The 27,085-nt window shown below is 53.0% G+C and overlaps 1 protein-coding gene across 1 annotated transcript in view; it reads left to right on the plus strand.

Annotated features, from left to right (window-relative positions):
• Positions 1-27,085, plus strand: part of LOC119111150 (homeotic protein ultrabithorax) — a 112,941-nt gene that overhangs the window by 77,304 nt on the left and 8,552 nt on the right. The window contains exon 4 of the mRNA XM_037234979.1: positions 21,668-21,840. Coding sequence (XP_037090874.1) covers positions 21,668-21,840 — 173 coding nt within the window. The remainder of the gene's footprint in view (positions 1-21,667; positions 21,841-27,085) is intronic.

Below are 27,085 nucleotides of genomic sequence, written 5' to 3' on the forward strand. Positions count from 1 at the left end.
CTCACCTGCTTTGAAATATGTTTGCTACAATAGTTACTCACACGAAAGAATATCAGTGAAATGCAAAAAAGTGTGAGCATGCTAGGCTGTGCAGCTATAAGGCATGGGTTAGTGTATACATCACCCGTGCGCAGAGTCCCTGGCCAAACGGAGAGCTGCACCTTCCAAATCCGAAAGATGGCATCCCTCCCCAGACATCCTGCAAGTATTGATTGGAATGCGTCTGCCGTCTGCCGCGCGCTGACGCCATCCACCCCAGGCAGAGTGCGTTCCTCCCCTCCCCCTACCGGCCGGGCGGTCAGGTGCCTGCTGACTCACCCGGCGCGTCGACCAATCAAACGCTCGTATTTCAGTGACGTAGTCGGAGCGGGCGCAGACGTAACCCGGATTTTATGGCCGCCGCCGAGTGAAAATGGCCGCATTACAGGAATCTTTATAGTTATGGTTTGTTTTTATATCTTCTCACTGGGCGTAACTAGAGCAAGGTCGTCGCCGGGCCATGCGTGGCCGAATATTCGATGATGGCCGACGTGGCATGCGACGTCCAGCGGCGTCAGCCACCAGATCGAAGCAGAAAAATGGCCGGGCGGCGCGGCGGCGGGCCCGGTCGATAGTCGGGGATCGCGGCCGGAACTCCCGGCCGCCGGCCGGCGCGCCCGCTCGCGGCCAACACGCATGCAAATGCGCTGCTCGCCGCGGCGTGAGAGCGGTGAGCGCGGTGAGGAGGTGAGACCGGCCGCGGGCGGTGGTGGACGGATGCAACGGATGCAGAGGAGCGGGCAGCCGCCTGCCGCCGCGGGCCGGCCGAAAATAGCCGCCCGCTTACGGGTCTGGGGTCACGGCGAGGCTGCTGGCTCACCACGTCGCGCTCCTAACTGCTCCGGCGTGAAGCCTTTGCAAGCCGTCGCACTCTCGGCGCTGGGGACGAGTTGTGCGGTCAGGAAACAAAACAGGTGTAAATTACAGCCGTTTTCCTTTCTTTTCACCTGTGTTGTTTTATAAGGCAATTTATTTGCATCGTTGCATTAAGCCGGACAGCACTGATCTTAGTAGCGTTATCATTTTACGTTATGCTCACGGCTAAGTGCACGAGGAATATATTAACTATGAAGGTCCCGAGGTTGCTGAGGCCCAAAATACGCGGAGGTGAACACACAATGCTGCGTTGCATTGTTTGTAATTTGTCTCACTGTCATAAAACAATCCCTCGAAGTTACTGCTATGCTGACATTGGTATGATATATTCACTGGATATTGGCGACTCCCGCGGGCTCAAATTTGTCGCTGTTGAGGCTACTGGCAGAAACAACGTCAGAGACCCTCGAGTTGCCGATGTGTCTCGTGTGATAATGGACATGATTGGGATGAATATTTAAGTGGTTGTGTGTGACAGTGAGATATCTATTATCATTTCGCCACATTAAACACGAACATCGTGTCATTTCTGCTAATGTATCAAAATCCAGTAACCAACGACACCTCTGAACTCTGAAGAAAGGCCATGCCATTGGCATGCATTCGCCTCCACTTCTTCACTTGATTTAGAAAGCTTGATGCAAACTGCTTGCACGGGTAGTCTTCGGTTCACAGCAATACTGAGCAAGACTTCTTACCGGTGACATACAGCCACCGCAGCACCACAAGCCGCCGGTTTAATGGGGAATTTTGCCGCTGGACTTGAACGCTAGATGCCGAGCTGAGAATCTCTGGCTGGTTGCCAGCTGGCCGCTTGGCGTAAAATACTCCGCCTGAGCTGCCTGCCATCTCCATGGTTCGAGTCAAGTGGTGGCTCAAGTACCCGATGCTCTGACTGTTTTGGAGCGGCTACCGGGCTGCAAACACATTACGGTGAATAGATAAGCCACGCGACATGCCAATGTATTAGAGTATTACATGATGCTTTTTACGGATGGTCATTTTGCAGTTCATATCTTTTCAATTTATCATGTTTTACAGCATGCATAAGTCTGCGTCACATAGCACCGGTTCGCAGAAGACGGCCATACCAGATAAGGCTAAAATTCCCCGTCTGTCGAATATGGAGTCAACTGGTCATAACTTGTGGGGAACTATCGAGGAAATTCACTGAGTGTCACGAACAGAGCCATCCATCGACTGTTCCTGACCGTTTGATGACGCCCTAGGACCACAAACATGCCGGGTACCACACGAAAACAAGAGCGCAGCGCAACGGCCGACCGCAAACAAAATTCGCTTTAAACCGCGTGGTTCCTCGGGTGCAGTCATCCACCACCGCACCGTGCTTGACCGGCTTCCAACTTGAACCCTATCCTCAGCGGGTCAGGTTGTAGCGTGCGTGCCCTCAGTCTCGGCCGGCCGTCGCCTCGCCGGCGCGCCACCGCCGTCGCAGCGCCGCCATGGCGCATCGCCCCGGGACGTGCACATACCAGTGCGGCCTGCACGGTTATTTACGTCCGTGTCCGGCCGCGGCGGCCGCCGGCCGACATCTTCATAGCGACGGGGCTCCGCAGCGGCCCATTGACTCGGCCGACGGCTGCGGCGCGGGCGGCCGGCGCTGTCCGGGCGGCGGCCGCCAGCTGGCCGCCGCCCCCGGTGACGACCGGGTCAGCCAGGGCCGTGCATCAGCCGGCGACAGCTACACGCCTGCCTGAGCAGCGACGTCTGTCCGCCGGCCGCGACAGCCGCCGTGGCATTGATGGACGCGCCGGCCGCGGCGCGCGGCCCGCTCGTGCCTTCGTCGCGCACCACGGCCCGTGCTGTCTGGCGAGCCGCGTGCCGGTCTGTCGCTCTGACGCGGCGCCCACCGCCCTGGTGGTCTGGTCGGCCGCGCCGGTCTGCTGGTCTGATGTGGCGCCCCCACCCAGGTGGTCTGGCCGGCCGCGTGCCGGTCTACTGGTCTGCTGCGGCGCCTCCCCCCCCGCACCGCTTCACCGCTCCGACAACCCTCCAGTGGCGCTTACTCCGCGACGGTGTGCTAGTTTGGGTTGACTTCTCCTGACCGTCCGTCTGATGACCTTTGTCTGCTCCCCGCTGGTCCTGTAGTCTGGCCGTCCCAGCAGACTGCACGGCTGTCTCTGCAGACTGTCTGCCCCCGGTTCCTCGCCGCGCTGGCTGTTTTGGCCTCCATGCGCAGGTATTTCCAGCGGATTTGCTGAGAGCGCTTCCTACTTCTCAGTTGCATGAAAAGCGAGGGTAACAAGGCCCGATTCGCGCGTTTCGGTTTAACCATATGAGCTTCGTGGCAGTAACGCGATGGGCAGAGCGCCCGTCATCTCACATGATGCGGTTCGGATGCTGCGAACGGCATCGCGCCGACGCTCAGCTACGCACGTGCCGCCCGCGGCTGGCCAGACATGTCTCAGACGTCCCGTCTCGTTTCGAGCAACTTTGACTGACTGGCAGAACGCATCGCGCTCCTCCGATCCCCCCCCCCCCCCCCTGCGGTGACCCGTGTTCCGCGAGCGACAGAGACAGGCGGCGGGTCGTTTGGTCGGCCTGCGCTCCCGCTGTGTATCTGCCGTAAGTTAGCCAGGCGCGCCGCAAACGCCGCCGCTGATCGGGCCGCCTGCGAATCCAGGCTGGCTCGTAAATAGCGCCGGACAGGACGGCGGCGCTCCCAGAGGCCTCCCGTCACGCGCGCGGCGCTTCTCAATTTGAATATCAGGCGCCGGTCGCGCCAGTCGCCGATCCGGCGTGGCGGCTCACGCGCCGTGCAAGGCGTGACCCTCCGAGCGTGAGGCCGATCCTGGCAGCATGAGGAGTCAGAGTCTGAGTATGTCCTAGTGAATCTTCAAGTGAACGAGGGATATTTTGGCCCAGAAGTACAGCACACTGGGTCTCACGCTGCGTTCCCAACACGGAATTTTCAGACGTTTTGCCACCCTGTGCGACTCAAAGGCTACATGGTGTTCGTTATTCGCATCATGGTTAAGATCCACATTTGCGGCAAGCCCCAAGCCTGACGGACAGCAGCCCGAGCACCATGCAGGCAAACACTCTGGCAAAGACGACCGTAACTTGACACCTCATTATGCTCTTCAGTCTTGTCATCTCCATAACAACACGGCCAGCGCGGTCCACGCCGTAATATCCGCCTTCTCGTCACCGCCGCCGCCCACTCGCCTCATCATGAACTCCACACTCATTGTTTGGACGGCCGGCGCTGCTTAAGTCGGCGAGAAAGTGCGGATAAATCGCACGCGCCGGCGTCGCCCACCGTCGTCGAGTGGCCAGCGCGCTGGGAGTCGCGTCTCGCACTCCTGCCCGAGGCGTATATTGCGCTCACAAATCACGCGCGGACAAAGCGCCGACCGACGCGGCGCCGCCCGTCGGGCGCGTCGCCGACGACGGCAGGCCGCCGGCGTCGCCGGCAGGAACCGGAGATCGCCGGCGGGCCGGTCCGTTTCATCGATGGCGATTACTGGCGGCAATAAAGGATGGAGAAATGTCATAACCGCGTCGCGGAACGCTGCCCCCTCAGGCTTTTATAGGCGGGCAGAAAATGCGGCGGCGGTCGAGATAAAGCTGTGGTGTTTATCTACTTCGGAGCGGATGGTGCTGTCTGTGTGGCATGGGTGTCGCACTTTCAGGCGGTACGTGCGCTGTTGCACCCACTGCGTGCTTTACACATACTGTTTTAGAAACGCGCTGTTTATGCTCCGCCATCAGCCGCGTATCTGATCACACTGCGAAGAAGGTATGTGCCTGATAACGGTCGGTTGCGGTGTCATGCTGTCTAAATGCACAGCGGTGCATCATGTATAATTTGTGATAATTTGATGAGCTCATTAGCGGCATAAAGCTATGCGGAGTCTGTCATTAGGGCGATTGATGTACTGAATTAGAGAAGCCGCGTGTCCAATCATACCACCCGTACTGTGTCCGAAACGCCGTCATTAGCGTGCAGCCGGTGTGGCCAGTAAGCCGCGTCTTACCATGCCATGACCGAACAACGGGGCGCGTGTGCCTGCCTGGGAACGGCGGCCGAGGGGGGGGGGGGGGGCTCCGGACACGGCGCCTCCGCTGGCGGCGACGCTGTGGCGAGAGCTGCTCAGCTGTGACGGCAGCTGGGGCGCGGCTGGGATCCGAGCTGGGCCCGAGCTGGGGCCAGGGGCCGGCCGGGTAGTCCGGCGCTGACCCCAGCCGCGGCTCCCTCGCTGGTCACGACTGCGGACCGCGTGGGAGCGTGCAACGCTGGTGGTGCAGCTGTCACGCGCCTGTCACACAGCTGTCACACGAGTTGATGCAAGAGCTGAGCAGCGGCGTGATGTCTCGCGGGGTGGGCTGATGCTGGAGCTCGGGGCCGCGGTGACTGATGACACAGGCCTGGCCGGACCTCGGCGTCTTTTGATAGGCAGCTCTGACCCGACGCCTGGTGGGCTCTGACGCAAACCTGTAGGATTTCAGTTAGGAGCTCTGACGCGAACCTGTAGGATTTCGGGTAGGAGCTCTGACGCGAACCTGTAGGATTTCAGTTAGGATCTCTGACGCAAACCTGCAGGATTTCAGGTAGGAGCTCTGACGCAAACCTGTAGGATTTCACCGGATTTTAATGGGACTTAAGGCCGATGGGAGCTTAATCTTTAGCATTTTGAAAATTCATGCATCGCTTCTTAATGTGTATTATTTTCCTCCTGTCCAAGCAGTCGCGTGAGACACCGACATAGTGTCGCGCATGGACACACAGGCGCGGTGCTTGGTCTTCTCTGCTCACCCCACCATCAAAGTTGCATTGCTTCCATGGACAGTGAGGCTCTGTTTCACTCGTGTTTGCTGCACTGCCAGCCTGCGATAGAACAGCTGAATTGGATGGTGTTGGGCTGCAGCGGGCTGAATTGGCGGAAAACGGCGACAATTCCTGCGTAGGAGGTACCGAATTTAGATTAATGACTAGCACAACAACTGGTCATACGTTACAGCACAGACGTTAACGCTCGTACTCACTCGGTACATCGTCCCAACTCAGTTTGAACGAGCATGCACAGCAGCAGTCTTCTAGCGTTTCTTCTAGCGTCTAGTTCACGCTCGCACTCGCTCGGCGCATCACCCCAACTCAGTTCGAACGGGCATGCACAGCATCAGTCTTCCAGCGTAGACGTTCATGCTCGCACTCGCTCGGCGCATCACCCCCAGCTCAGTTCGAACGGGCATGCACAGCATCAGTCTTCTGCCGGGCACGCTGGCAATGGCCCAATACCACCGAGGACTACAGAGCATGCCTAGGTCTGCCAGCTGTCGCGACCCGTCTGGGGGTCGCCTGGGGGGTTCCCTAAGGCAGCGGTCTTTACCGCCCGTCACCATCGCTGACGTCCGTGCGAACCCTTGCGACAGAGCCCGAGCCTGATCGGCAGTGGTGGTGCGGTCAACGCTATTTCCATGCCTGAGGGCCGCTCCTGATATCTGAGGCTCACTCCTGATGCCTGAGATCCGCGCCTGATGTCTGAGGCACGCTCCTGAGGTCTGGGGCGCGCTCCTGACGTCTGATATCCCCTCCTGACATCTGGGATCCATTCCTGACATCTGAGGCCCACTCCTGACATCTGAGGCCCACTCCTGACATCTGAGGCCCGCTGCTAACACGTCTGAGCCTGTTCCCGACCCCCGGTTCCTTCCGGCGGGTCGATTGAGAAGGGCGGACGCGGGCCGGTTGTCGGCGCGCTGCGCTGTTGCGCCACAAGACCGGGCGAATGATCCAAGCGAGGGCACGTCACTCCACTGCCTTGCATCATAAGCCGCGCCTTACCTTCGTCGCCCGTGTCGAAAGTATCCTGTTTTGCGTGCAGTATGGAGCGGAGGAGCATGCACTATTTTTAGCAACAACGCCTACGTACAACAACTTCGTACTCGCGCCCACAAATCAGTCGGTGAAGATTGCATGTCGGCTTTGCGGAAAGCAAGGGGTTAGATATTAACACAATTAGGCATTATTCTCAGCGGTACCGTATCATTACATGCAAATTCGTACCCAGCCTTCCTGCAGCATTCAGTAGTCTGAGGCACGGCTCTTGCCAGCAAGCGCCCATCCCTATGCCCAGTTCATTCGCGGGTAGTCAACGACCTGCGTGATTTTAAGCTCTTTTTCACGCTTTTGTCTGACTTCCGGTCGCTCCGAAGTATCTACGCGCATCATTCTCGGAAGTGATGTTTTGGTCGCTGAACATCTCCGTTTCTTCGATGAGTGGGCAGACACATAGTGCATCCGCTTTATCCGGGCGGTGAAGGTGACCCTGGCTGAAAACGGCATGATTTATGCAGCCATGGCCGTGGTGCTTCGGACTGTTTGCAGCCTACGCCTTCGTGCAGCATTACAGAGAACTGCTTTGCTCTGGCGGGCGTGACCATGAAACAGCCAGTGGCATTTGCTACGAGGTCTTCATTCGAGACGTCAACGATCAATTTTCCAGGAGCGCCTGCATATGTATTTTTCGAGTGGCTGCCGACTGCATGTTAAATTATTCCGTCTGCCAATACGTTCACATCGCACTAAAACGGTGCCGCATATCAAACGTTGTTGAGAAAACCCTCTAGGAAACGTGCGCTGCGCATGCACGTCTGCGTGATGGGTTGCGTGTCCTACCAGCCAAGCGTTGGCGTCGAGAAAATTCATTCAACATTCACACCGCGGGCCGATTACATCCACGTGCCGTTACGCGGGTGACGTCGCTTTTCAAAGAAAGCGAAAAGCGTGCACTCCCTTGTCCCGTCGTGCTCCCATACCAGTGCGGAGCTCCAGGTGGCTTGAAGAACTGGCTTTGTCTGCATGAACGCACTGTTTTCGCACGCTGCATGTGCCGCAGTGGGAGGTTATTGTCACGTTATGACGTCACGCAGTGACACTGTGGGAGGCGTGACTCCATTATGCGCCGCTCCTTTGCAAGCTCCCATGTCAGCGGGCAAGACGTCCGCTCAAACCGCAGTGCTTTGACTACCCGCCCGACATAATGCCCTCAGTAATACGGCCCCGTTCCGTTAGAAAATTGTGAAGTGTGGAAATGCGATCGACTGTGACTTTTCCTAAATTGTTTTGCATTTACTCTTCCGTTGCTCTCTCTCTCTCTCTCTCTCTCTCTCTCTCTCTCTCTCTCTCTCTCTCTCTCTCTCTCTCTCTCTCTCTCTCTCTCTCTCTCTCTCTCTCTCTCTCTCTCTCTCTCTCTCTCTCTCTCTCTCTCTCTCTCTCTCTCTCTCTCTCTCATCTCTCTCTCTCCTCTCACTCTCTCTCTCTCTCTCTCTCTCTCTCTCTCTCTCTCTCTCTCTCTCTCTCTCGCTCTCTCTCTCTCTCTCTCTCTCTCTCTCTCTCTCTCTCTCTCTCTCTCTCTCTCTCTCTCTCTCTCTCTCTCTCTCTCTCTCTCTCTCTATCTCTCTCTCTCTCTCTCTCTCTCTCTCTCTCTCTCTCTCTCCTCTCTCTCTCTCTCTCTCTCTCTCTCTCTCTCTCTCTCTCCTCTCTCTCTCTCTCTCTCTCTCTCTCTCTCTCTCTCTCTCTCTCTCTCTCCTCTCTCTCTCTCTCTCTCTCTCTCTCTCTCTCTCTCTCTCTCTTCTCTCTCTCTCTCTCTCTCTCTCTCTCTCTCTCTCTCTCTCTCTCTCTCTCTCTTCTCCATGGGTTCGAATTAAGCACGGTGAAAGTACAGCGCTAAAACTATGGGCCTTCGTATGCGCTCTGACACTGTGGGATCGACAGGTAGTCGTCGAGATGACACCAGTTTGCACATATGTTTTAGGCGATATTCATATTCAATCTCACCTCGCTTTGTGATAAAGCGTTGAACACACATCGATAAAGGTGCATTGTCGACTTGATGCAGTATAACATAACATTCATTTTGAAGTTGGTGCAATGTAGCGAAGGCTGCTTTCTTTTTCATGCGAGCATGTAAAGAAATTTAAGTGCATAATCAAGCTTTCTCCAACAGTTTAACATGAATTAGCGACCCAAAGCGCACCGCTGTAGCCCCTGTGTGACCTGTTCTTGGAAGTCACCTTACTGGGAGAGCGACATGCCTTGCCCTTTATTCTTCAGTTTGCCTATCAAGCCATTGAGAAAGCTCCAGATGAGTATCCGTCTCATCTGTCGATGCAGTTCATACGACTTCTTTTAGCAGTAACTCGCAACAGTGAGAATTCATGGCGCACATGACGGTTGCGCGAGAATGTGACGCAGCGATGCATATCTGCACCTTGGGTTGCCTCTTACCGCCTTGAGACTAGCCTTCCTTTCCCGGGCAATGCCAGGATGATAATGTTGTTTCGGACGGTCCCCGACCAGACAAAATGCGGCTGCCACATGTTTACTATAGAGGGCCATGGAAAAATGTATTCCAGATTACAAGCATGCGGGGTGCTTCCTACCACTGCAAACTAATCGATTTGTTATCTATAACTTCGGTCTCAGGGCACTGATGAAACTTTGGGTGCCAAGTGTACCCTGGACCTCAGTTTTACTGCATGGCTGCGAGTTTGTTCAAATGGAGGTTTTTGATGAAAATGACCGTTGCAAAATAAGTCTCTAGCTCATGTCATAGGTTATTATACCAGCAGATTCAAAAATAACAGTTATGCACCGGGCCGAAGGTGATGAATATAAATGTCATGCTTATCGCACGAGTACAATAACAACTCTATCACGGGGCATATTGCCTGCAGTTTTGATGCATAGATCGTAAAGGTTTGTAAGTGCATGGAATTTAATGACAGGCGCGTTAAAAACGGATAAGGGACACAAACGCCCCAGTTACCCAGCGAGCAATATCAAATATCTCTTTCAGCTCGTGATGGATGTCAACAAGACCTTTTGCCATGAGATAAGGATATTTTTCAGATTGCCGACGTACACAGTTATTCCAGCTTCATTATAATGCATGACTTTGTTTCTCGAGTCAATGAACGATGTAAAACGTGCAGGGAAAACCTTTCTGAAATCGGACGGGGGCGCGATTCATTCCTACCTTGGATTTCCCAAGCATTCGGGTGCTTGGCCCCTGGCCTTGTTCTCCTGTTGGTCTAGTTATAGTCGTGCGGAACATTTTTGGTGCTGAGCTGTTTGAAGAATTGTACTGAAATGATCGGACATTTCAATTATTTTTATAAGGCATTTATAGACATAGTATGCACCGTGAACGCGTCATCATGCATTTACGACCAGCCTTCCTTTTGTACTTCTCCAAAGCAAATTGACTAAGCCATGCTTGGTGCAGTTTTCCCTGAAAATTCACGAAATTCTTCGCTGTGGCTGAGGTATGTTGCAACTTCTGGTTGCGCCTCAGAAGTGGTCCATCGAGAAGGGCCTGCAAAGTGCATGCCTGTGAACATAATTGCTGGAAAACCGTGTGGTTGATGTGCTGCATGGGGCATGCCGCATTCAAAACATGTTTTTGCTTTGTAGCACCGTGAGACCCTTAAGGACGCGTGGTGACCAACCCAGCAGTCTTCCACATGAACTCCCTGAATTCTAATCCGCATGTCTCACCTTTTTTCTCTTTTCCAGGTAAGCCCGCGCACCGCCGCCGAAAAAGGTTGCGTCACTGTCGCGACAGCACACAATGCAGGCTCTCTGAAGGTAAGCGTCGCAGTTTTCCACTCGGCCCCCAGCCATTGCCGTCAGCAAGCAATCTTTGCAGCCGGCCGTGTGTCTTTCCAGTGAGCAGCCTGGACTCGGGCACCATCCCGGGCTTCTGTTTCTCTTAGTATATAATGTTGCATTCATTTTGCGGACTGTCCTTACACAATTGCCTTGAATATCCTCGTGGCTTCACTGTTTCTTTGATGGGATATGAACATTCCACGAAAAACGTAGTTTGAAATTGTATATAAATTCGGTGGTGCGATCGAGATTTCGTCAATGGGTGGCACAGAAGAGTTGGGCCCTATCATACCCACCCTTGAAACATTTGGGAACGAGAACCGGGTGTCGGTCATTCCATTTCTTATGAGCCCAAAAAGCAAAGTATTGTCACTCAATAAAGCATGCTTAACGGTCCTTCCGTGGCATCAAGGGAGGGGACGGTCGCCCCCACCCTACCCTCTCCGGCTTTACTACTGTGTCTGTGTGGACAAGTAGGCCCATGTAATCTAGGAAACACAATATCAAACATTGTGTGCTTCTACGTCCTGAGTGCATACCCTTGCAATAAGTGTACCCAAAAGTAAATTTTACTGATTAGTTAATGTTAGGCTGAGTCTATAAAATGCGCGCAAAGTCTGCTGAAATCCGCTAATCTTGCAAGCCGGACTCGGTCCTGTCCTTTGTGAAAACCGGTATGATGATAGGCTCTTACCCAAAATGGTCTGAGCCGCCCAGTAACTGGTTGTTGGCAATCATAGATGTTGCGAGACTTGAGGGACAAAATATCTATTGCGGGAACATGAACGTTACAATTAACAGTAACGTTACCTGTTCCCAAAGTAGCCAATACCTGCATTGCTCCGGAAATCTACGCCAAGTCCAGGCGAACAGTAAGTATTCAGAGATCGTGACGGTAATAAGGCCACAAATATGAATGTTTTTGTCGGTCCCTATGCGATGTTGTTATGTGCAATAGCCTCTACCTACAGAATCATCTGTTGTCGTAACCTCAAGGTTTCCAAACCGGGTTATGGCTCCACGCGTGTCTGCGATCAGCCATAACTTTAACAGATAATTTTCATGTCTGCAGTGACAACTTCAGCAATTACGGCTTTAAGCTATTGAATGCGGTTTGGGCACTTCTCACCTCATAAGCGGTCCACCTCGCATTTTTACAATCCGTTTTCCCCCAACTGCTCCATAACTCCCAGTAACTTCCAGCGCGTCGGCCACACACGACCCGCGGGAGGAACACTTCCTGCCATCTATAGGCCACAAGTAGAAACTATCAGACCAACTATGCCCACCAGGGCGCACTGCCCCGCTGTAGTTCCAAGTCTGGCCACCAGGGTGATCGTTGGTGTTTGGTGTAAAATGTAATGAAACATTGACAAGGTTTGTTAGAATCATGTTCAACATGCATCTTTGAAAGCATGCAAGTGGCCGTTGATCCCTCGTCTTTCATCGGAGATGTGCTGCGACAGGAGACTTACACAAAACAAGTGATGTGTCTAGACGAGCAGGTAGGTTTAGTTTAGTCCACTGCCAAAATCAAAATGTGCGTTGCGAGTAGATAAGTACCCTCTTGGTGTGGTATCGACGCATTATGTATCGCTTTTAGACCTGTTTTTTTCTCTGCTGAAATCGCTATTTCTGCGAGGGTGCGCCCACTAGTACAATCGAACAAGCACATTCCAAAGGTTGCATGGCCTTTCATAAACCCGTTCCCACATGAGGCTAATCGACGAAGGCAGGGTCTGCCCTCCTCTTTTGAGCTATGGACATTTCCTCTCAGTCGTTAGTATCACTTGGTGGCGTTGTCTTCAGGCACATTGCCAGGCAGTAACAATCTGAGGTCCAGCCGCTAACCCAGTGGCCCCCCAAAGTTGCAGTTCAAGCGGCGCAGAGCTCGTGCCAAGACTGGATGCCGTGAGACAGACATGTAACGTCCCCCAGTCAGATCGTAGCGTTCTTTGGTATCGCCTCTATTACACACCCGCTTAAGACCATGACTTGCTCGCCATGATGCGGATTTCTTTCCATAGAGAGACTCAAGTCAAGCAGACGCTGGCATGGTGGAAACATTTCATCTACTCAACTTTTGTGGTTTATGCTTCGTGTTAATTTTGATTTGATATTGTTCATATATATATATATATATATATATATATATATATATATATATATATATATATATATATATATATATATGGACCTTCACTCTCATGCATCCCTCTTGAGTCGAACTAGACAGATAGCGTTGTCACCAGTCCGTTGAGATGATCAGAAATTGTAGTTAACTTTCATGCTACCGTTTGAAAGTGTATCCAAGACCGCGGACGAATGTCAAATGTTGAGTAAAAGTTGGCTCGAAGGCGCTACCTGCTTCAGGAACACCAAACATAAGAAATAGTACCTGACCAATGCACGGGAGTTAGAAGACTCGGAAGTCCAACGAGAGACGCCCCATTGATCATGAACCAATGCCTTCTGTGTTGGGAAATATTTCTCCTTTCGTACGAACCATGGTTTTGCAGAGAGATTGGAAATGCATGGCTTCATATTCGCCTCCACGGCTGCCAGTTGTATGGATATAAGACCCGCCTATTAATAGGATATTCTAGTAGCGTTGTGTCACATTGGTTCGAAATTATAATGTCACCAGTATTTATTTGGATGGCAGTGGTTTGCCGCAAACACTTGCAAGAATGTTTCACCAAGTACATCAGCCTATGTATACTTGGGAGCCACAACGCTTAGTTACAGGCGTATTTTAATGCACTGTACTAGGCACGAAATGTTAAAATATATGCCTGGTGTTTCCTTTACAGATGAAGCCTACGTAGCTCAATGGCGGTAATGTCCTCGGGTTCAGCTATCCCGTCGCTTAACGTGTTAGTTAAATTTGCCCAGTGAAGTGTCAGTCAAGGAAATGACAACTTACAAGTATGAAATCGTGATCCTCTTTTATTAGAGAGATACAGTGCGGATTATGGCGACTTCTCAATGGTATATGTGATTTTGTCAAAGCTTAAAGAAAGTCACCCTGCCTTGTCGGAAGTGCGGATGGTCGTTCATTGGCCAAATCATAGGTCAGGACTTACACCCGGGTTTTTTTCTACCTATCCGATATGTGAACCGGGTGAGGGCATTCAGGTTTTTAGGATGTTTCTCCACGCAGTCCCTGTATACGTGATTCAGACTCTCGGGAATTTTACCACAGGCAATGCCCATATGCACTATGCAAAATCCTTTGAAATCGAGGAATTGTTACGCAATTTCCAGGATCGTCACCGGCATGTCCTCATTGGAAGCGTGCCATAGAACACACACACACCATCGAAAAACGTTGGCTGCCTTCCACCAATCGACTTTCCAATCTCCATACCGTTCCCACCCCCACAACCCCATCCCACTCCATACGCTCAACACATCGAATGATACATCGAACTGCCGGTAGGAACGGGTTTAAGCTGACCAGCTCGTCGTATTATACAAATGGCACAGGCTTCTATATTCTTACGCTTAGAATTCCCAGACATGGTTTTAAAGGCTTGAACCGTCTTCGCTTTCCACCTTGCACTGCTGGCGCGTGAGATGCTGTTCAAGGATTCACTTTCCATTATCAGTTAGACAGAAGGCCGCATGACACCTATAATACCCTCGTCCAGACAGCTTGCACATGCAAAACATTGCACCAGATATCCTGCATTGGTACAGTTGTAGATGATTATCTGAATGGCGCCGTATCTCACAGCAAATTGAAAGTTATTGCCCCCAGTGTCGCGCTGCCAGCCGGCCGCCAGGCGCCGGGCCGCCGGCGCGTTCGCGGTCGTCCGGTCCTGGCCGGCCCGCTGCGCGCGTAGAGTCTCCCCGCAGTCACGTGACGCCGCAAACTATGGAGCCCTGGACTTGGCAGCTCGCGGAATAGCCGGATGAAAGATGGAGTGCACCGCCCGGAATTATGGCCGTGTTCTAGGGGGAATTACAATCTGGGCAGGCGAGGACAATAGTGGTGAGAGGGTGGACTGCAAGGGAATGGCCGACGCTCGCTCAGGATCAGATGATGGAAGCAGGCAGGCAGCAAACAGGAGCGTAGCAATCGGGCTCAATCACACGAGTGGTGCGAATTGTGCGACTGTCAGTGGGAGGACAATCGTTTTGATTGTAATAATGTGAGAAGGTTAATAATTAGACATGTCCACGATGCCCGGCAGTCGTGCAATGACATTTAAGCAGGTGGCCTTGGCATTCTAAAGCAAGGATGGAGCTTCACGTATTCGATGGACGACCGCATTAGCCTCATGCAGTAAGGTGACCCTAGGGATAAGGGTTGATCCAATTAACTAGCGCTCTTAATTTTGCAGTTCTGCTTTGGCTAATTGGGAGAGACTCCATGTTGGGTACATGCAACTAAAACATCCTAAAACATCCGAAATTATTCCATCCTTCTTTCCGAATTGGCGCAATTTGCCATCACCTGACACGGTGCATCCCTGCCGTGGTATTTCTGCGAATGTAATGCCCAAATGTATATGGTTACACGGCATTCCGCGCCGGTGCCGGTCGTTTTTGCCGCCGGCGGGAGGCCGGCTGACCGGCGCGGCGTGCCCCGAACACCGCGACAAAAACCACCGCACCAGACTTTCCGAGTCGTGCGCCGCTGGGGGCCAGCTCAATAAATTTCCAACCCTGAATGGTAATAAATAAGATTTAAACCACTTGGTGGTACCGATGTAATTACGTATCGGATTAGATTTGCGTTTTTGTAGCCGGTTTTCCAGGGAGAAAAGTGCGGTTCACTCAATTGCAAAAAAAAATTCAGGATGGTGGAACTGAACCACCTATCATGTGTGCTCACACCCACAATGTGGAGAGTGAACGGAATACCCAGTTGCTGTAAGAAGATTTTTTTCTGAGCAAGACTCCTTTATTTTTTAACAAAGTTTTAAAAACATCAAAGTGCATAGCATTCATCAATTTTCAAACGAGTGCTTTCGAGAGAGACGCAAACACTGGCTGTTTGCGCTTTAGTTATGACATTGGGTCGCCAGCCGGTCGACAGGGCGTTTCATGTGAGCCGACGATAAAGCTGTTCCTGCGAAACACAATCCTCGAAATTGGCTCTCGCCCGCCGTCACACCACGCGGCGAACTGCAGTTCGTCACGAGCTGAACTTTCAAGGATAAGATTGTGTCGCATGCCCGCCTTCATAGAATCCGGCGAACCGAGCCATAAATTTTACGTTAATGTGATCGAGAAGCCATAAAACCAACTTAATGTGCTGCCAATGTGGTGAAAACAGCTAGGCTGCTGAGAGAATGTGTGTTAAACGGAGTTATAGTGTTCAAAGTGTATAGGAGGTTACCGTTATATAAGTTCTGGTGTGCTGGCCACGCCTTGCAGAAACGCTCAATTTATGCGGTGTAAAAGGCGAAAAAAGTGACGGGTTTGCGTGGGAAATTTCATAGGCTCCTCCATGTGCTGCTCAAAAACTATCACTTGACTGACCTTGGAAGCCCCTATATGCATCGTGACTTGATGAACTGCCTTGGTCCAAACTACTCTCAGACTGTGCGCAATTGCTGACATTTGCATGTGTCAAAGCTGTGCTCGTAGCAAGCGAAGCATGCGGTTGACTGATGCACAGTGGTGACCAACAGCAATGTCACGACTAATGATCTCCCAAACTCCTTCTGTCCCCAAACTGGAAGCATATTTTACTATCATGCTTGATGAAAAACGCATCGCATCATTCAGCTATAACGATGTTTTTTGTTGCTTTCAATAATGTCCTCATTGACTTATTAAGGAGAAAAAGAAGTTGCAAGTGGACCGAGTTTCAAAATGTGAAACACCCCCGCCAAGGACGTCTTGGCCGGTTTACTACCTGTTTAGTCGGGCAGAAAATTTGGTTACATATGACGGTATCCATTTGCCTTGTAATTTATGGCGAAATATGCAAGGGTGCATAAATTCAGGACCTTTTCATGGAAAATATTTGCTAGACTCATGCACGATTGTGTAAATGAATTGAAAGAACTGCGCCACGTTTTTTAGTGGCTTTTCAGCCTTCGCTCTACTTACTTCGATGCCACCTTTCTTCCAACAAGGGCGCCTTCTACTGAGGCGGGGCTTTTTGGCAATATCATCGCTGCTTGGCAATGTCTAGACGGTGATTTGTGAGACATTTATATATCACAGCTTGGCGGGCGTCGCCTCAAACATCGGATAACGTCCGCATCATCACCACTTTACCATCCGAACCCGACAGCCGCGATGCGACGCCCTGCACGCATGTTACAATAGAAACCGCTCGCCCGCACCTCCGGGCTCATCGCGGTGTCCTTCCGTCGACCAGGAAACCTTGGGGATGACGTCAGCGTGCTGACATCGGTAGCAATTACGCGGCGGAGTGGTGATTGGCGCAGAGTGCGGGCGGCGGCCGGGCGGCGGACCACCCACGGGGGCACCTCTGATGGCGGCCGCTGCCCCTCCCCCGTCCCTGCGCGGGGAGACGCCGGGGGGAGGGGGCGACGGCAGATGTCGGCCAGATCAGACCAGACGCCGGTCTGTGTGCCTGCGGCGTCTCAGAGCGAATGAGGCCTTAACTGAACCTGAACAGTCCGGTTTGGGGATGACGTCATTGGGCTAAACTTCGCTAGATGAGCTGCCGCCTTTCTCCCTGAAGGTTGTCTTCTCCCCGCTCGAGGCATCACGGCAGCTCTTCGACTACGGTATGACTTATCTGCACGGTTAAAGGCTCTTCTTTTATTCACACCTCGGTGACGGCAGTCACTTGCTTTGTGTGGTTGTTGTAACGATGCCTTCGTTAGCATTGTTACGCTCCATCATAAAGTAAGGACTCCAGAGTATGAAATATTCAAGCCACGTCATTACTGAAATTGGCTCAGCGGTCGTTATTAGGGCATGCAAAGAAACATTTCCAGATATGTAAAGGACTTCTGTATGAAATGTCTTCAGGCAGTGGCGTTTCGAAGAGCAATCTATCGCCAAGGGTTTCTGATTTTCATAGTGCTGGGATGGGCCACTCATATCTGAGAGCCAATCGCCATTGGTGCGTGCCTTAAATTGACACCAATATCCTGCGAATGTGGACCAAATTTTGATTAAATCGCGTGGTATCTACCGTAACACTCTTCACTCGGGAAGGGTGAGGGGCTTAGCCCCCGATCCTCCCCCTGGCTATGGCCGTGGTCTTTTTCATCCCGACGCCCATATCCCCTGGTCCTTTGTGCATGACAAGATTTTGCAATGCACACAATGTCATGATGGTACCTAGCCACACTTTGAGTCGCATTAAAAAGTCCAGGCAGTTCCTTCCAGCAGTCAAAACGCGCTGAGGCAACCACTTGACATCCCACAGTGCATCTCGTCAGGCATCTCGCCCCTGAGCCCCCAGCGCGCGCGTGCCAGACAGCCACCACACGTGTAGCCAAGCTTTTGACGGCCGTTCGACGTCCCGGCAGGCGGCACCGGTGGCGAAGCCCGCCACAAATCGCAGCGCGCCGCCGTCGGCCGGTCGCGGCGGTACCGTCTATTAAGACATAGTTGGCGGTGCTGCGCGTCGCGCCGCTCGCGCTGACCCCGACGACTGACCCCGCCCGGCGGCGCGACTTTGATGTCGCTTTCCGCGAACCGTTCGAGGCCCAGGCCGGCTGTCATTACGCCGCGCCGGCCGGGCCGCGGGGCGGAAGCTCAGTAGTTGGGGCGGACCGCGGGCGGCACCTGCACGTGCATTGTGACCCGGCAGGCGGGCGGGCGGCCGGCGCCGGATAGGGTGGGAGGCGGTGACGTGGCGGCAGCCCGGTCATTATGCATTTTCGCTCATTAAAGGAAGCACGAGTTTGCTGCCCCGCAAGATGGATGGGCTCTAGAAAGTTGATTGCTGATGGGCCGTATCATGGGGGACATGGCTAATGCCTGTTTCACTGAGCTTCCGCGCTCAGCTGCAGCATAAATGTCTCAGTGGTGTGCGGTTTGAATCTTGAGCTGTCATCTGCATTTCTCAGTGCGCATGCGTAATGTCAAGGATCGCTTTGCAGATGAGCGTGTGCATCCTCCATATTTCATCAGACTGCAGGTGATGTAATTGCAGTCTCTTGTCGTCGTGGAAGGAACACGTAACATTATCTTCGATGAATGATGGTGGTTATCATTAAAAATGACTGCCTTTTAAGTGCATACCCTGTGTGATTGAGGGAGAGGTTCGTGGCTGAAGCTCCGTCAAAGGAATGGTCTGACCTTGGAGCCTGTTCCAAAAACCTACTGAAATGAAATAGTGGGACCAGTAATCACCTGTAATTCCATCCCACTGCTCAATGGCGTCGAACAAAGTAAGATACCAGCCAACACTGTTGTGATAGTTTTCGACTTTATCAAGCCGGTGATGTCACAGTTGACCTGTGGGCCGCCATTGCCATTAGCCACACGCTGTAAAACAACCTGAAGGTATCTTTCATAGGATGCACGCACCTATATGCTTTGCCAAAAGCCGTCTTGACAACAAGTATGGCTGACAGCGGCTGCAATCCCAGCACCCGCCCAAATTCGCCGCGCGGAGGCACTGTAGTTTTGCGTTTTGCCTTTTGCCGACTTTTGCCTCTCCATCCAGGCGTGAATCTCCATCGCGCAAAGCCACAGCCCGATTGTCTGTGACGAATGCGGTTGCTTAGGGATAGTTTTGGGACGTTCGCTGTGCTTGCAGACTGCCGCATCGCGCGCCAGTGTAGCAGTCTGGCGACCAAGCTGGTTAGATATACTTTATTTTGTTGACTGAAGCCGATACCTATATCAACTTAATGCGTTTGAAGTAGATGTACATAAGTACACGTGCAATAAATTACATGAGTCCAATTCACTAGCACTGGATCGACGCAAGGATATTTAAAAATAACTTCACCTTTGAATTCGAACATGTCCATCTAGTAACTCATGTGGGCAGTCGAATTTTAACCTCATAGGTTAGAGTACCCCTTCAATAGCGTCATGATCCATTCAAAACCATACGTTGTAAAACAATCTGAAGGTATTTGTCATGCGAAGCTGCTCGTGCCTATATGCTTTGCCAAAAGCCGTCTTGACAACAAGTATGGCTGACAGCGGCTGCAATCCCAGCACCCGCCCAAATTCGCCGCGCGGAGGCACTGTGGCTTTGCGTTTTGCCTTTTGCCGACTTTTGCCTCTCCATCCAGGCGTGAATCTCCATCGCGCAAAGCCACAGCCCGATTGCCTGTGACGAATGCGGTTGCTTAGGGATAGTTTTGGGACGTTCGCTGTGCTTGCAGACTGCCGCACCGCGCACCAATGTAGCAGTCTGGCGACCAGGCTGGTTAGATATACTTTATTTTGTTGACTGAAGCCGATACCTATATCAACTTGATGCGTTTGAAGTAGATGTACATAAGTACACGTGCAATACATTCCGTGAGTCCAATTCGCTAATAATGGAACAACGCAAGGATATTTTAAAAATAACTTCACTTTTGAATTCGGACACGTCCATCTAGCAACTCATGTGTGCAGTTGAGTTTTAACCTTACAGGTTAGAAAACAACGAGTTTTTGCCATCTTTGGTGCCCTGCAATTCTGAGAAGGATCTGGATGACGGTGAACTACAACTGCACGTGATCAAAGAGGCCATGATGTACTGAGCTCACCGCAACCCGCATCTTACGCTGGCACGGGCCTTCGAATGGACCTAACTTACGCTGCACACTGCACACTGTACCCAAACAGAGCTGCGCAGCTGCACAGCGCGATGTCGGGATCGATTTTTAGGCGAGGTTCACTTGGGCCTGCCCTGTTGCACATGTTGCAACCTCAGCGGTGCTGCCACAGCTGTGAATGTAACGTGCAATGTCGATATCGACACATGGTTTTTGTGGAGGCACCACCGCCACGTGGGCATACACCTGGCCCGCGGCAGCTGTAGAACTCAGCAACGGGGCCGCGCTGCAGTTGTTCACGAGACGGCTGATTTGCATCCATGTTCTCCGCAGCAGCGCCAGTGATTCCAGCTATAGCGACGCTTAGAAAACGTCAGAAGTCCGCATTAATGTTTTTTGACGATCAAGTTCGAGGTGATTCAGAACTCTGTAAAGCAGGGCGCATGATACGCCCATCAGTTTTGTTCGCAATTTCCAGCCTATATTGGTGTGATGGGAAGTGCTAAGCTGTCCGTACGTATACACACTAGCTTGACATAGTTCGATAACAACACCAGTAACTGATCTGAAGTCTGAATTAAGCCAACCCACTCGGACGGCTCGCCCATAACTGCCAGCTCACCTCGGCAGCTGACCAGCAGCTGAGGCAAAGGGACGGCGCGGAAGCCCCACGTCCGGCCCGAGCAGATAAATTCAACCATCGGCCACTTTCACTTGCCTACCAGCTGACGTCAGCCGGACATATATTGCCGGCGCTCGTCAGGTGTTCGGGCTTAATGAAGACGTGACCAGCACCGCGAGGCCAATCTGACCTAAACGCAGTCTTGCTGGAGGCATTTGCTAAGCGCTCACGATTCAAATACGTGCGCAGGATATCAAGAAGTTCCGGTTGTGTCAGTCTGCGGGTAGCGTCCACACTTGACAGGGACCTTCGGCCGTCGAGCACCACGTGTCTAACTGAACGCGGCTCGCGTTCCGCCGCGGCCCACTCGAACCAATCTTCGCCGGTCTTGTTTCCAATATTATTTCGCGCCCAGTTTGGCAAACGGCTCTGTTACCCACCCTCTCTGGGGCGCGCGCGGCCATTGAACGCCGCCTCTGCGTGAAATCGTGACGCCACCGCCATTAACAGCCGAACCTTGCGCATACATCACCGCACGCCCAGATAGCAATTACAGGGATTTCCGCATGCTTCCCGGGACGGCAGAGCGGGCCCACGCGGGCGGCGGCGGCGCCGGCCAATTAGGGGGCGGCCCGGGCGCGCACGGCCGCCGCCGGCCCGGCCGCCGGCCCGGCCCACAACAACAGCCCACGGCCCACTGCAGCGGCCGACATTAAAAGGGAGGGGCTGGCGGACGGCGCCAGCGCCGCGGCCCGAGAAAAATCACCGCGCGAGCGCCCGCTCGGTCCGGCTAATGGACGCAGTAGGCGCCGCCCGCAGCCCCCGGGCCGGAGCGCCGAGCTTTCGCGGATGAGCCGAACTTCGCGGCCGAGCCGGGCTTCGAGGCGGAACTAGGCTTCGAGACGGAGCCGGGCTTCGCGACCGAGCCGGGCTTAGCGGCGGAGCTGGGCTTTGCGGCCGAGCCGGGCCTCGAGACGGAGCCAGGCTTCGAGGCGCTGCATGGATCCACGGGTGTCGCTAGGATTGGGCGCCGGGCGGCAGCGGACAGTCTGGGGTTCGGTTTGATGCTCGGGAGGGGGGCGGGACGACGCGACGGATCGCCGGCGTGTCATTACGGTACGGTTGTAATATTGTTACTATCGCCGTGGGAACACGCAAGGTCCTTGCCCTTCCCTCTCCCTCCCCTCTTTCGAGACACTAGCCCTGCGCCCTGACCCAGGTCCGTGGCGTGTCGTGGGCTCAGATCATTTGCATGATTGTACAGAGCAAGCGCTGACACCAGCGATGAACGATGGGACTCGAGCACACGAGTTGAGTCTCAGAAACGAAAAAAAAACAAAAAAAAAAACAGTCTCTGCGAGTTTAACAGCATGCGTCTGATTCTATCTGAATGTAATCCGGATGTAACGCAGACACTGGCCAGTGGCATGACCGGTGCTAGGGCCATTGAAGAACCGTTTTTGAAATTTAAATGTTTTAATATTTACTGCACACTGTTCTGATTCATTCGGCACTTTCGTTTTTGCCAGAAGTTTTCTCCTACGTTGTAATGCTTCTGCAAGGTTTTGGCCTTTGCATGAGACCTACGGGGCCCAATAAACGATGATGGCAAGGGTGTTTCAAGCTTCCAGTCTTGTTGGCTAAATCGTAGCGGTACTTTCATTGGCAAAGTGCCGACCCATCGCTTTCGGACCAAGCGTGGAGCGCAGAAATGACCATATTTTAGTTGGGAGTCGGTGGGGCTGAAAGGCTGTTCACAATCTGAATCATAGGCTGCTGGTTATTTTAGGAGAACTGCAATTACAAAACTTGTTTCGTGCACCGGATCCTTTCATCTTGCATGATGCTGACGCATGCACTGGACATCAGACAGACCTGCCCAGAACATATCTGTTATTTGTGGAGGACATCAATTCCCGAAAGCAGCAATCGAACCAACATGAGAACACGAGTTACAGCAGTGACAGTGAATTCTTTAGCTCCCTTTTTTAAATAAGTAGAGAATGTGCTTTGCACTCAAGGACGGTGCTGCATTGAATCTGCGATCTTCAGGTACGGTCAGCGTCCAAAGCTGCGTGCAGCTTTCTACCCCAGCAGGCACGTATGTGTGAGTGTGCTGTAAACAAAATAAAAAACCGTACCAAGGCTTCAGGGGCTTGGCTGCGGGCGCAACACTTTCTTCTGGAGGTGCGTTCAGGGGCCAACATCCACCGATTCAGTGGATTGGGTTCAGCCCCCTCAGGTGAGGTGGACAGCTGTGGAGCACCGTCGTTCAGCGTCATCAGGCCACTGCTCTCCACCTCGGTGGACATCGGTGCACCATTGGTCATCTCAGTGGCTAGGGGCCTGCCCGGTAATCGCAACGTCGGTGCAACATTTTCTAGTAATCGCACCGGTTCCGAATAAACCAGCTAACTGACGCGTACCCGGAGTTCGCCGGGTCAGCAGACGCCTGTTCGGAGACGGGACCAGCAGACACATTTCCAGAGCTCTGCGGTCCAGCGGGCATTGTCTCGGCGTGTTCCGGTTGGCCGGGCATCGGCTCGGCCGGCCGCGGTCCGGTGGGCGCCGCCGGACTGCGGCCGGGCCGGGCTCGACCGCTCGCCGCGGCTGACCTGGCGCGTGAGACCCGGGTCACGCCGCCGGACGCCGCGGCCATGGCGCCGCAACGGACCAAAAACGGCGCGCCGCCGCCCGCCGCGCGCGCTGCCATGCTGGTTCCACTCCACCGACCAAACGGAGCCGGCCGCGGCGGCCCAGCGCGGCGGCCGGAGCGGCGGGAAAATCGCCCTTAGCGCCGCGCGTCGCATGGACGGTTCCGCCGGACCAGGAAAGGGGTAATTTGGCCGGCGCAGGGCGGCGTAATTTTCCGTATGACCTATATGATTAGGTGGCGGTCGCCAGACCTGGCGGGACGCGGCCGAGTGAGAACCAATCGACAACAGCGGCCCACAGCGCCCAAACGAGCCACAACAACAGTGATTACAGGCCGGGCCTCGACTCAAACGCTGCGCGCCCGTATCCGCCGGCGTATTAGGCCCCAAATTCGTTTTTTGGGCCGCGGAGAAGTTCCACCACGCCGGTGTCAACACGCGGGCGTAGGTGCGCTGACCTCTTATAAACAGGGGTGTCTGGTGGCTAAAAATAAGCGTGACGTCGCTGACGGATGGGTGCGCGGCCCGCGCGGCTGACTGAAGCCAGCCCAACAACAACAGCCGGCCGGCAAGAGACGAGCTGTGCAGCACGTCTGCGGCGGCCCCGCAATGAGCGTGCGACTGTGGATTATGGAACGGCTTTGTAATGGACACCTTGCAAATGCTGCCGACTACTATTACGATTATGGCTCTGTGATGGATTTCTCAGGGAAGATTCGCGCGGTTAGTTGGCGTGCCTCACCATTTGCGTCGACGCTGATGCCAAGCGCTTTAAAACACTAAGAATGGCTTTCGTCAAGTGCACAGCAAGTTACCAAAAATGGAAGGGCGAAGCCTATTTTTTAGCCAATTTTCTTGTGCACTACCATAAGGTTAAAATTAAGTTTTATTGTGTGTAGTTAGGAGTTCGCCTATCCTTCATTCCGGCTCCTGTGTCTTCCATTTTCAAAATGAAGTATTTTTTTCAAATTATGCTCCCGCGCAAAATGCGCTGGATATTTCTTTTACTTTCAGAAATGATTAACATCCCTAATCAGTAATTTGAAAGATTTTAGATTATTCTGTTCCTGTATCACCATACACCTCATCTTAAAATCTAAAGATACGAGAGGGTTCGGCTCCCCAAACACACACCAAACAACACCTCGGTTTGGATGTTGACGCGAATGACGGAGTGATGGATGGGACTCTGTCATTTCGTAGAGTGATGGTGAGCTACCGGTTCTGCCCCAGCTGACAAATCGAAGGCCTGATCCAGGTCAAATATAGCAGCTTAGCTGCCAAGTTCAAAAGTTTTGTAGGTGAGATGGGAGAAGATTTGTCAAAACGACGTCCCACTTGCCCATACGCGATGGATCTGTAGCTACTCTTTCCGTCTGTGTGCGCGGAAGTATCTAAGGCGACTATCGAGGTCATGTTCCTTTTCAGATGGTCGAAAGCACGTCAACGTTCATTAATGTTTTGTTTGATTTTAGTTCGATCGGCATTAGGCACCTAGCTAAATTTGTTCTCAGAGTGGAAGTGGGGCGGGGAAGGGGGGGGGAGGGGGGTAATTGTCAAATTTCAGCCGAAATTCTATGAATTGTGAATTGTGGATCGAGCCGTGACGACAACTAGTGCCTAGTGTGCATATATTGGTTCAGGGGAAGGAGCCATGGTCCCCGTGATCTTGCCCTAGGCTACACCTCTGATTAACACCGACTTTGGCACTTGCCCCCGATCAGGCGTAATCCTTCGTACGATTCAATGCTGGATCTGTCCATGTTCCTGTTCGTGTATTCCTTCCTATCCCAGAGATCAGGTCAGATCCTCTCTATCCATATGCATAGGTATGGTTGGTTCGAGCTCCGCGTCTATGCTGCGACTTCGAAGACGTTTTCGTGTCTACTTTGCAGCATCATGTCGCGCCGAAAAGCATGGCATCCCGAACGACTTGGGAATTGGCATTGAATGGCATCGTCCACCGCATACTCTACCGTAATCATTTTCAAAGACACGCCAGGATAAATATGGTGTGTTAACCCAATCCTTAATCCTTAGTCACTTGTAATGGCGGGGGATGCTTGGCTCGGCACTATTCGAGTTATGGCCCCTAGGATATTTTTCCCTTTAGACCGAACGAGCGGTTCAGGAGATGACCCACAGATGGCAGTGCCAACCATGGAGGGCTTTCAGCGGAAAGTTATGGCCCTTTTATTGGTGCGTTATGGCTGCTGGTGTAATTAGCAACTCACCGCTCTGTAGCGCAGCCCCAGCGTTCATCCGTCATGAAAACAGACCATTCAGCAATTTCTCCCATGGAGTTGCCCGAGTTTCAAACCGTGTTTCATCGCGATACACAAGGGCTTTTGAAGGATCGAAATTGCCCGGCACCAGAGCGGCCATCGGCCCGGCGATTGATTCACGACTCGGTTCAATCCAGGTGCCGCGTGCCAGCGAATAAAGCCTCGCAGCGCCGCCTCTTCCGCCGACAAGTGGCGTCTTCGGGGCTGGCGGGATCGATCTCGACGTGAGACGCACCCAGCCCACTCCCCCATTATTTAGTCATAAAAACGTGCAACGGGGGGGCCGAAATCCTGCAGACCCCCACGGCGACCTCTCCGGGTGCAACATTTCCACGCCGGCAGGAGAAGAATTTTATAAAAGCCGGCGCCGCCCCCCGCCGACAGGAGACATGATTCATGGCGCTTATTCTCCGGCCATAAAAGATTTCTCGTTCGCAGCCCTCGCCCTCAGACGCCACATCTCGGTCCGGTCCGGCGCAGGAATGTGTTCAGGCCTCGATAACGGCCTCGATCAAAGACATCTCTGAAAGGCGTTTAGTCGGATGGCTGACTGTCAAGAGTAAGGGCGTCGTAATGAAAGTGGAGCGATCGCTAATTGACGCTGAATGTTTGGTGGGGGACAGGACGGATCCTCCTGGGGGAACCAGGCGGGTCGCCACTGATGGGACGGAACAGCGCCTTATAGTCCTGCACACTTTTAGGCATGAATGGTGGATGGTGTAAGGTGGTACTAACAATGATACAAAGTAGCAATTTTGAGTGTGGTTATCTCGCAAAATTTCCTAATAATATTCAGACTTAACATTACGCCTCAGGCATCGGATGACAGAAAAGACCAAAATACCAGCTATCCCTTGAGTATTCCTCTGCCTTTCCCTTCCCCACCCCTCCCCATCAACCAGTGGTGCCGCCCCGGGAGGGATCAAACAAAAACTGGCGTCACGCATCAAGAGAGCTGCAGCACACAGCTCCCTCTCAAAACAAGATAGCTATCACTGACGATTTAGGTCAACTAAAGAATTTAAGCATTTGCCGCTCTGATTTGTGAGGGTTTGAGCTAGTCGTGTACGACCCTGTTTAACGAACTGTCAGTTGCACGGTCGCTCTGCTCGATGGGCCAGCCCGCCGCTTCCGCACCCCTGTCAGCCTGGGCTGCACAGCCCCGACTGACCGACGGCACACGGCGGCGCCACAAAATCGATGGAGCTTGAAATCAAGCAAAGCCGCCGGCCGAATCGAGCACAAACGCTGGATCTCAAGCACGGCAAGACGGCTTCAAGCGCACGACGGAGGAGGCC

The sequence above is a fragment of the Pollicipes pollicipes genome, unplaced genomic scaffold, assembly GCF_011947565.3.
Source record: "Pollicipes pollicipes isolate AB1234 unplaced genomic scaffold, Ppol_2.1 Scaffold_7261;HRSCAF=8764_pilon_pilon_pilon, whole genome shotgun sequence".
Taxonomy (NCBI): Eukaryota; Metazoa; Arthropoda; class Thecostraca; order Pollicipedomorpha; family Pollicipedidae; genus Pollicipes; species Pollicipes pollicipes.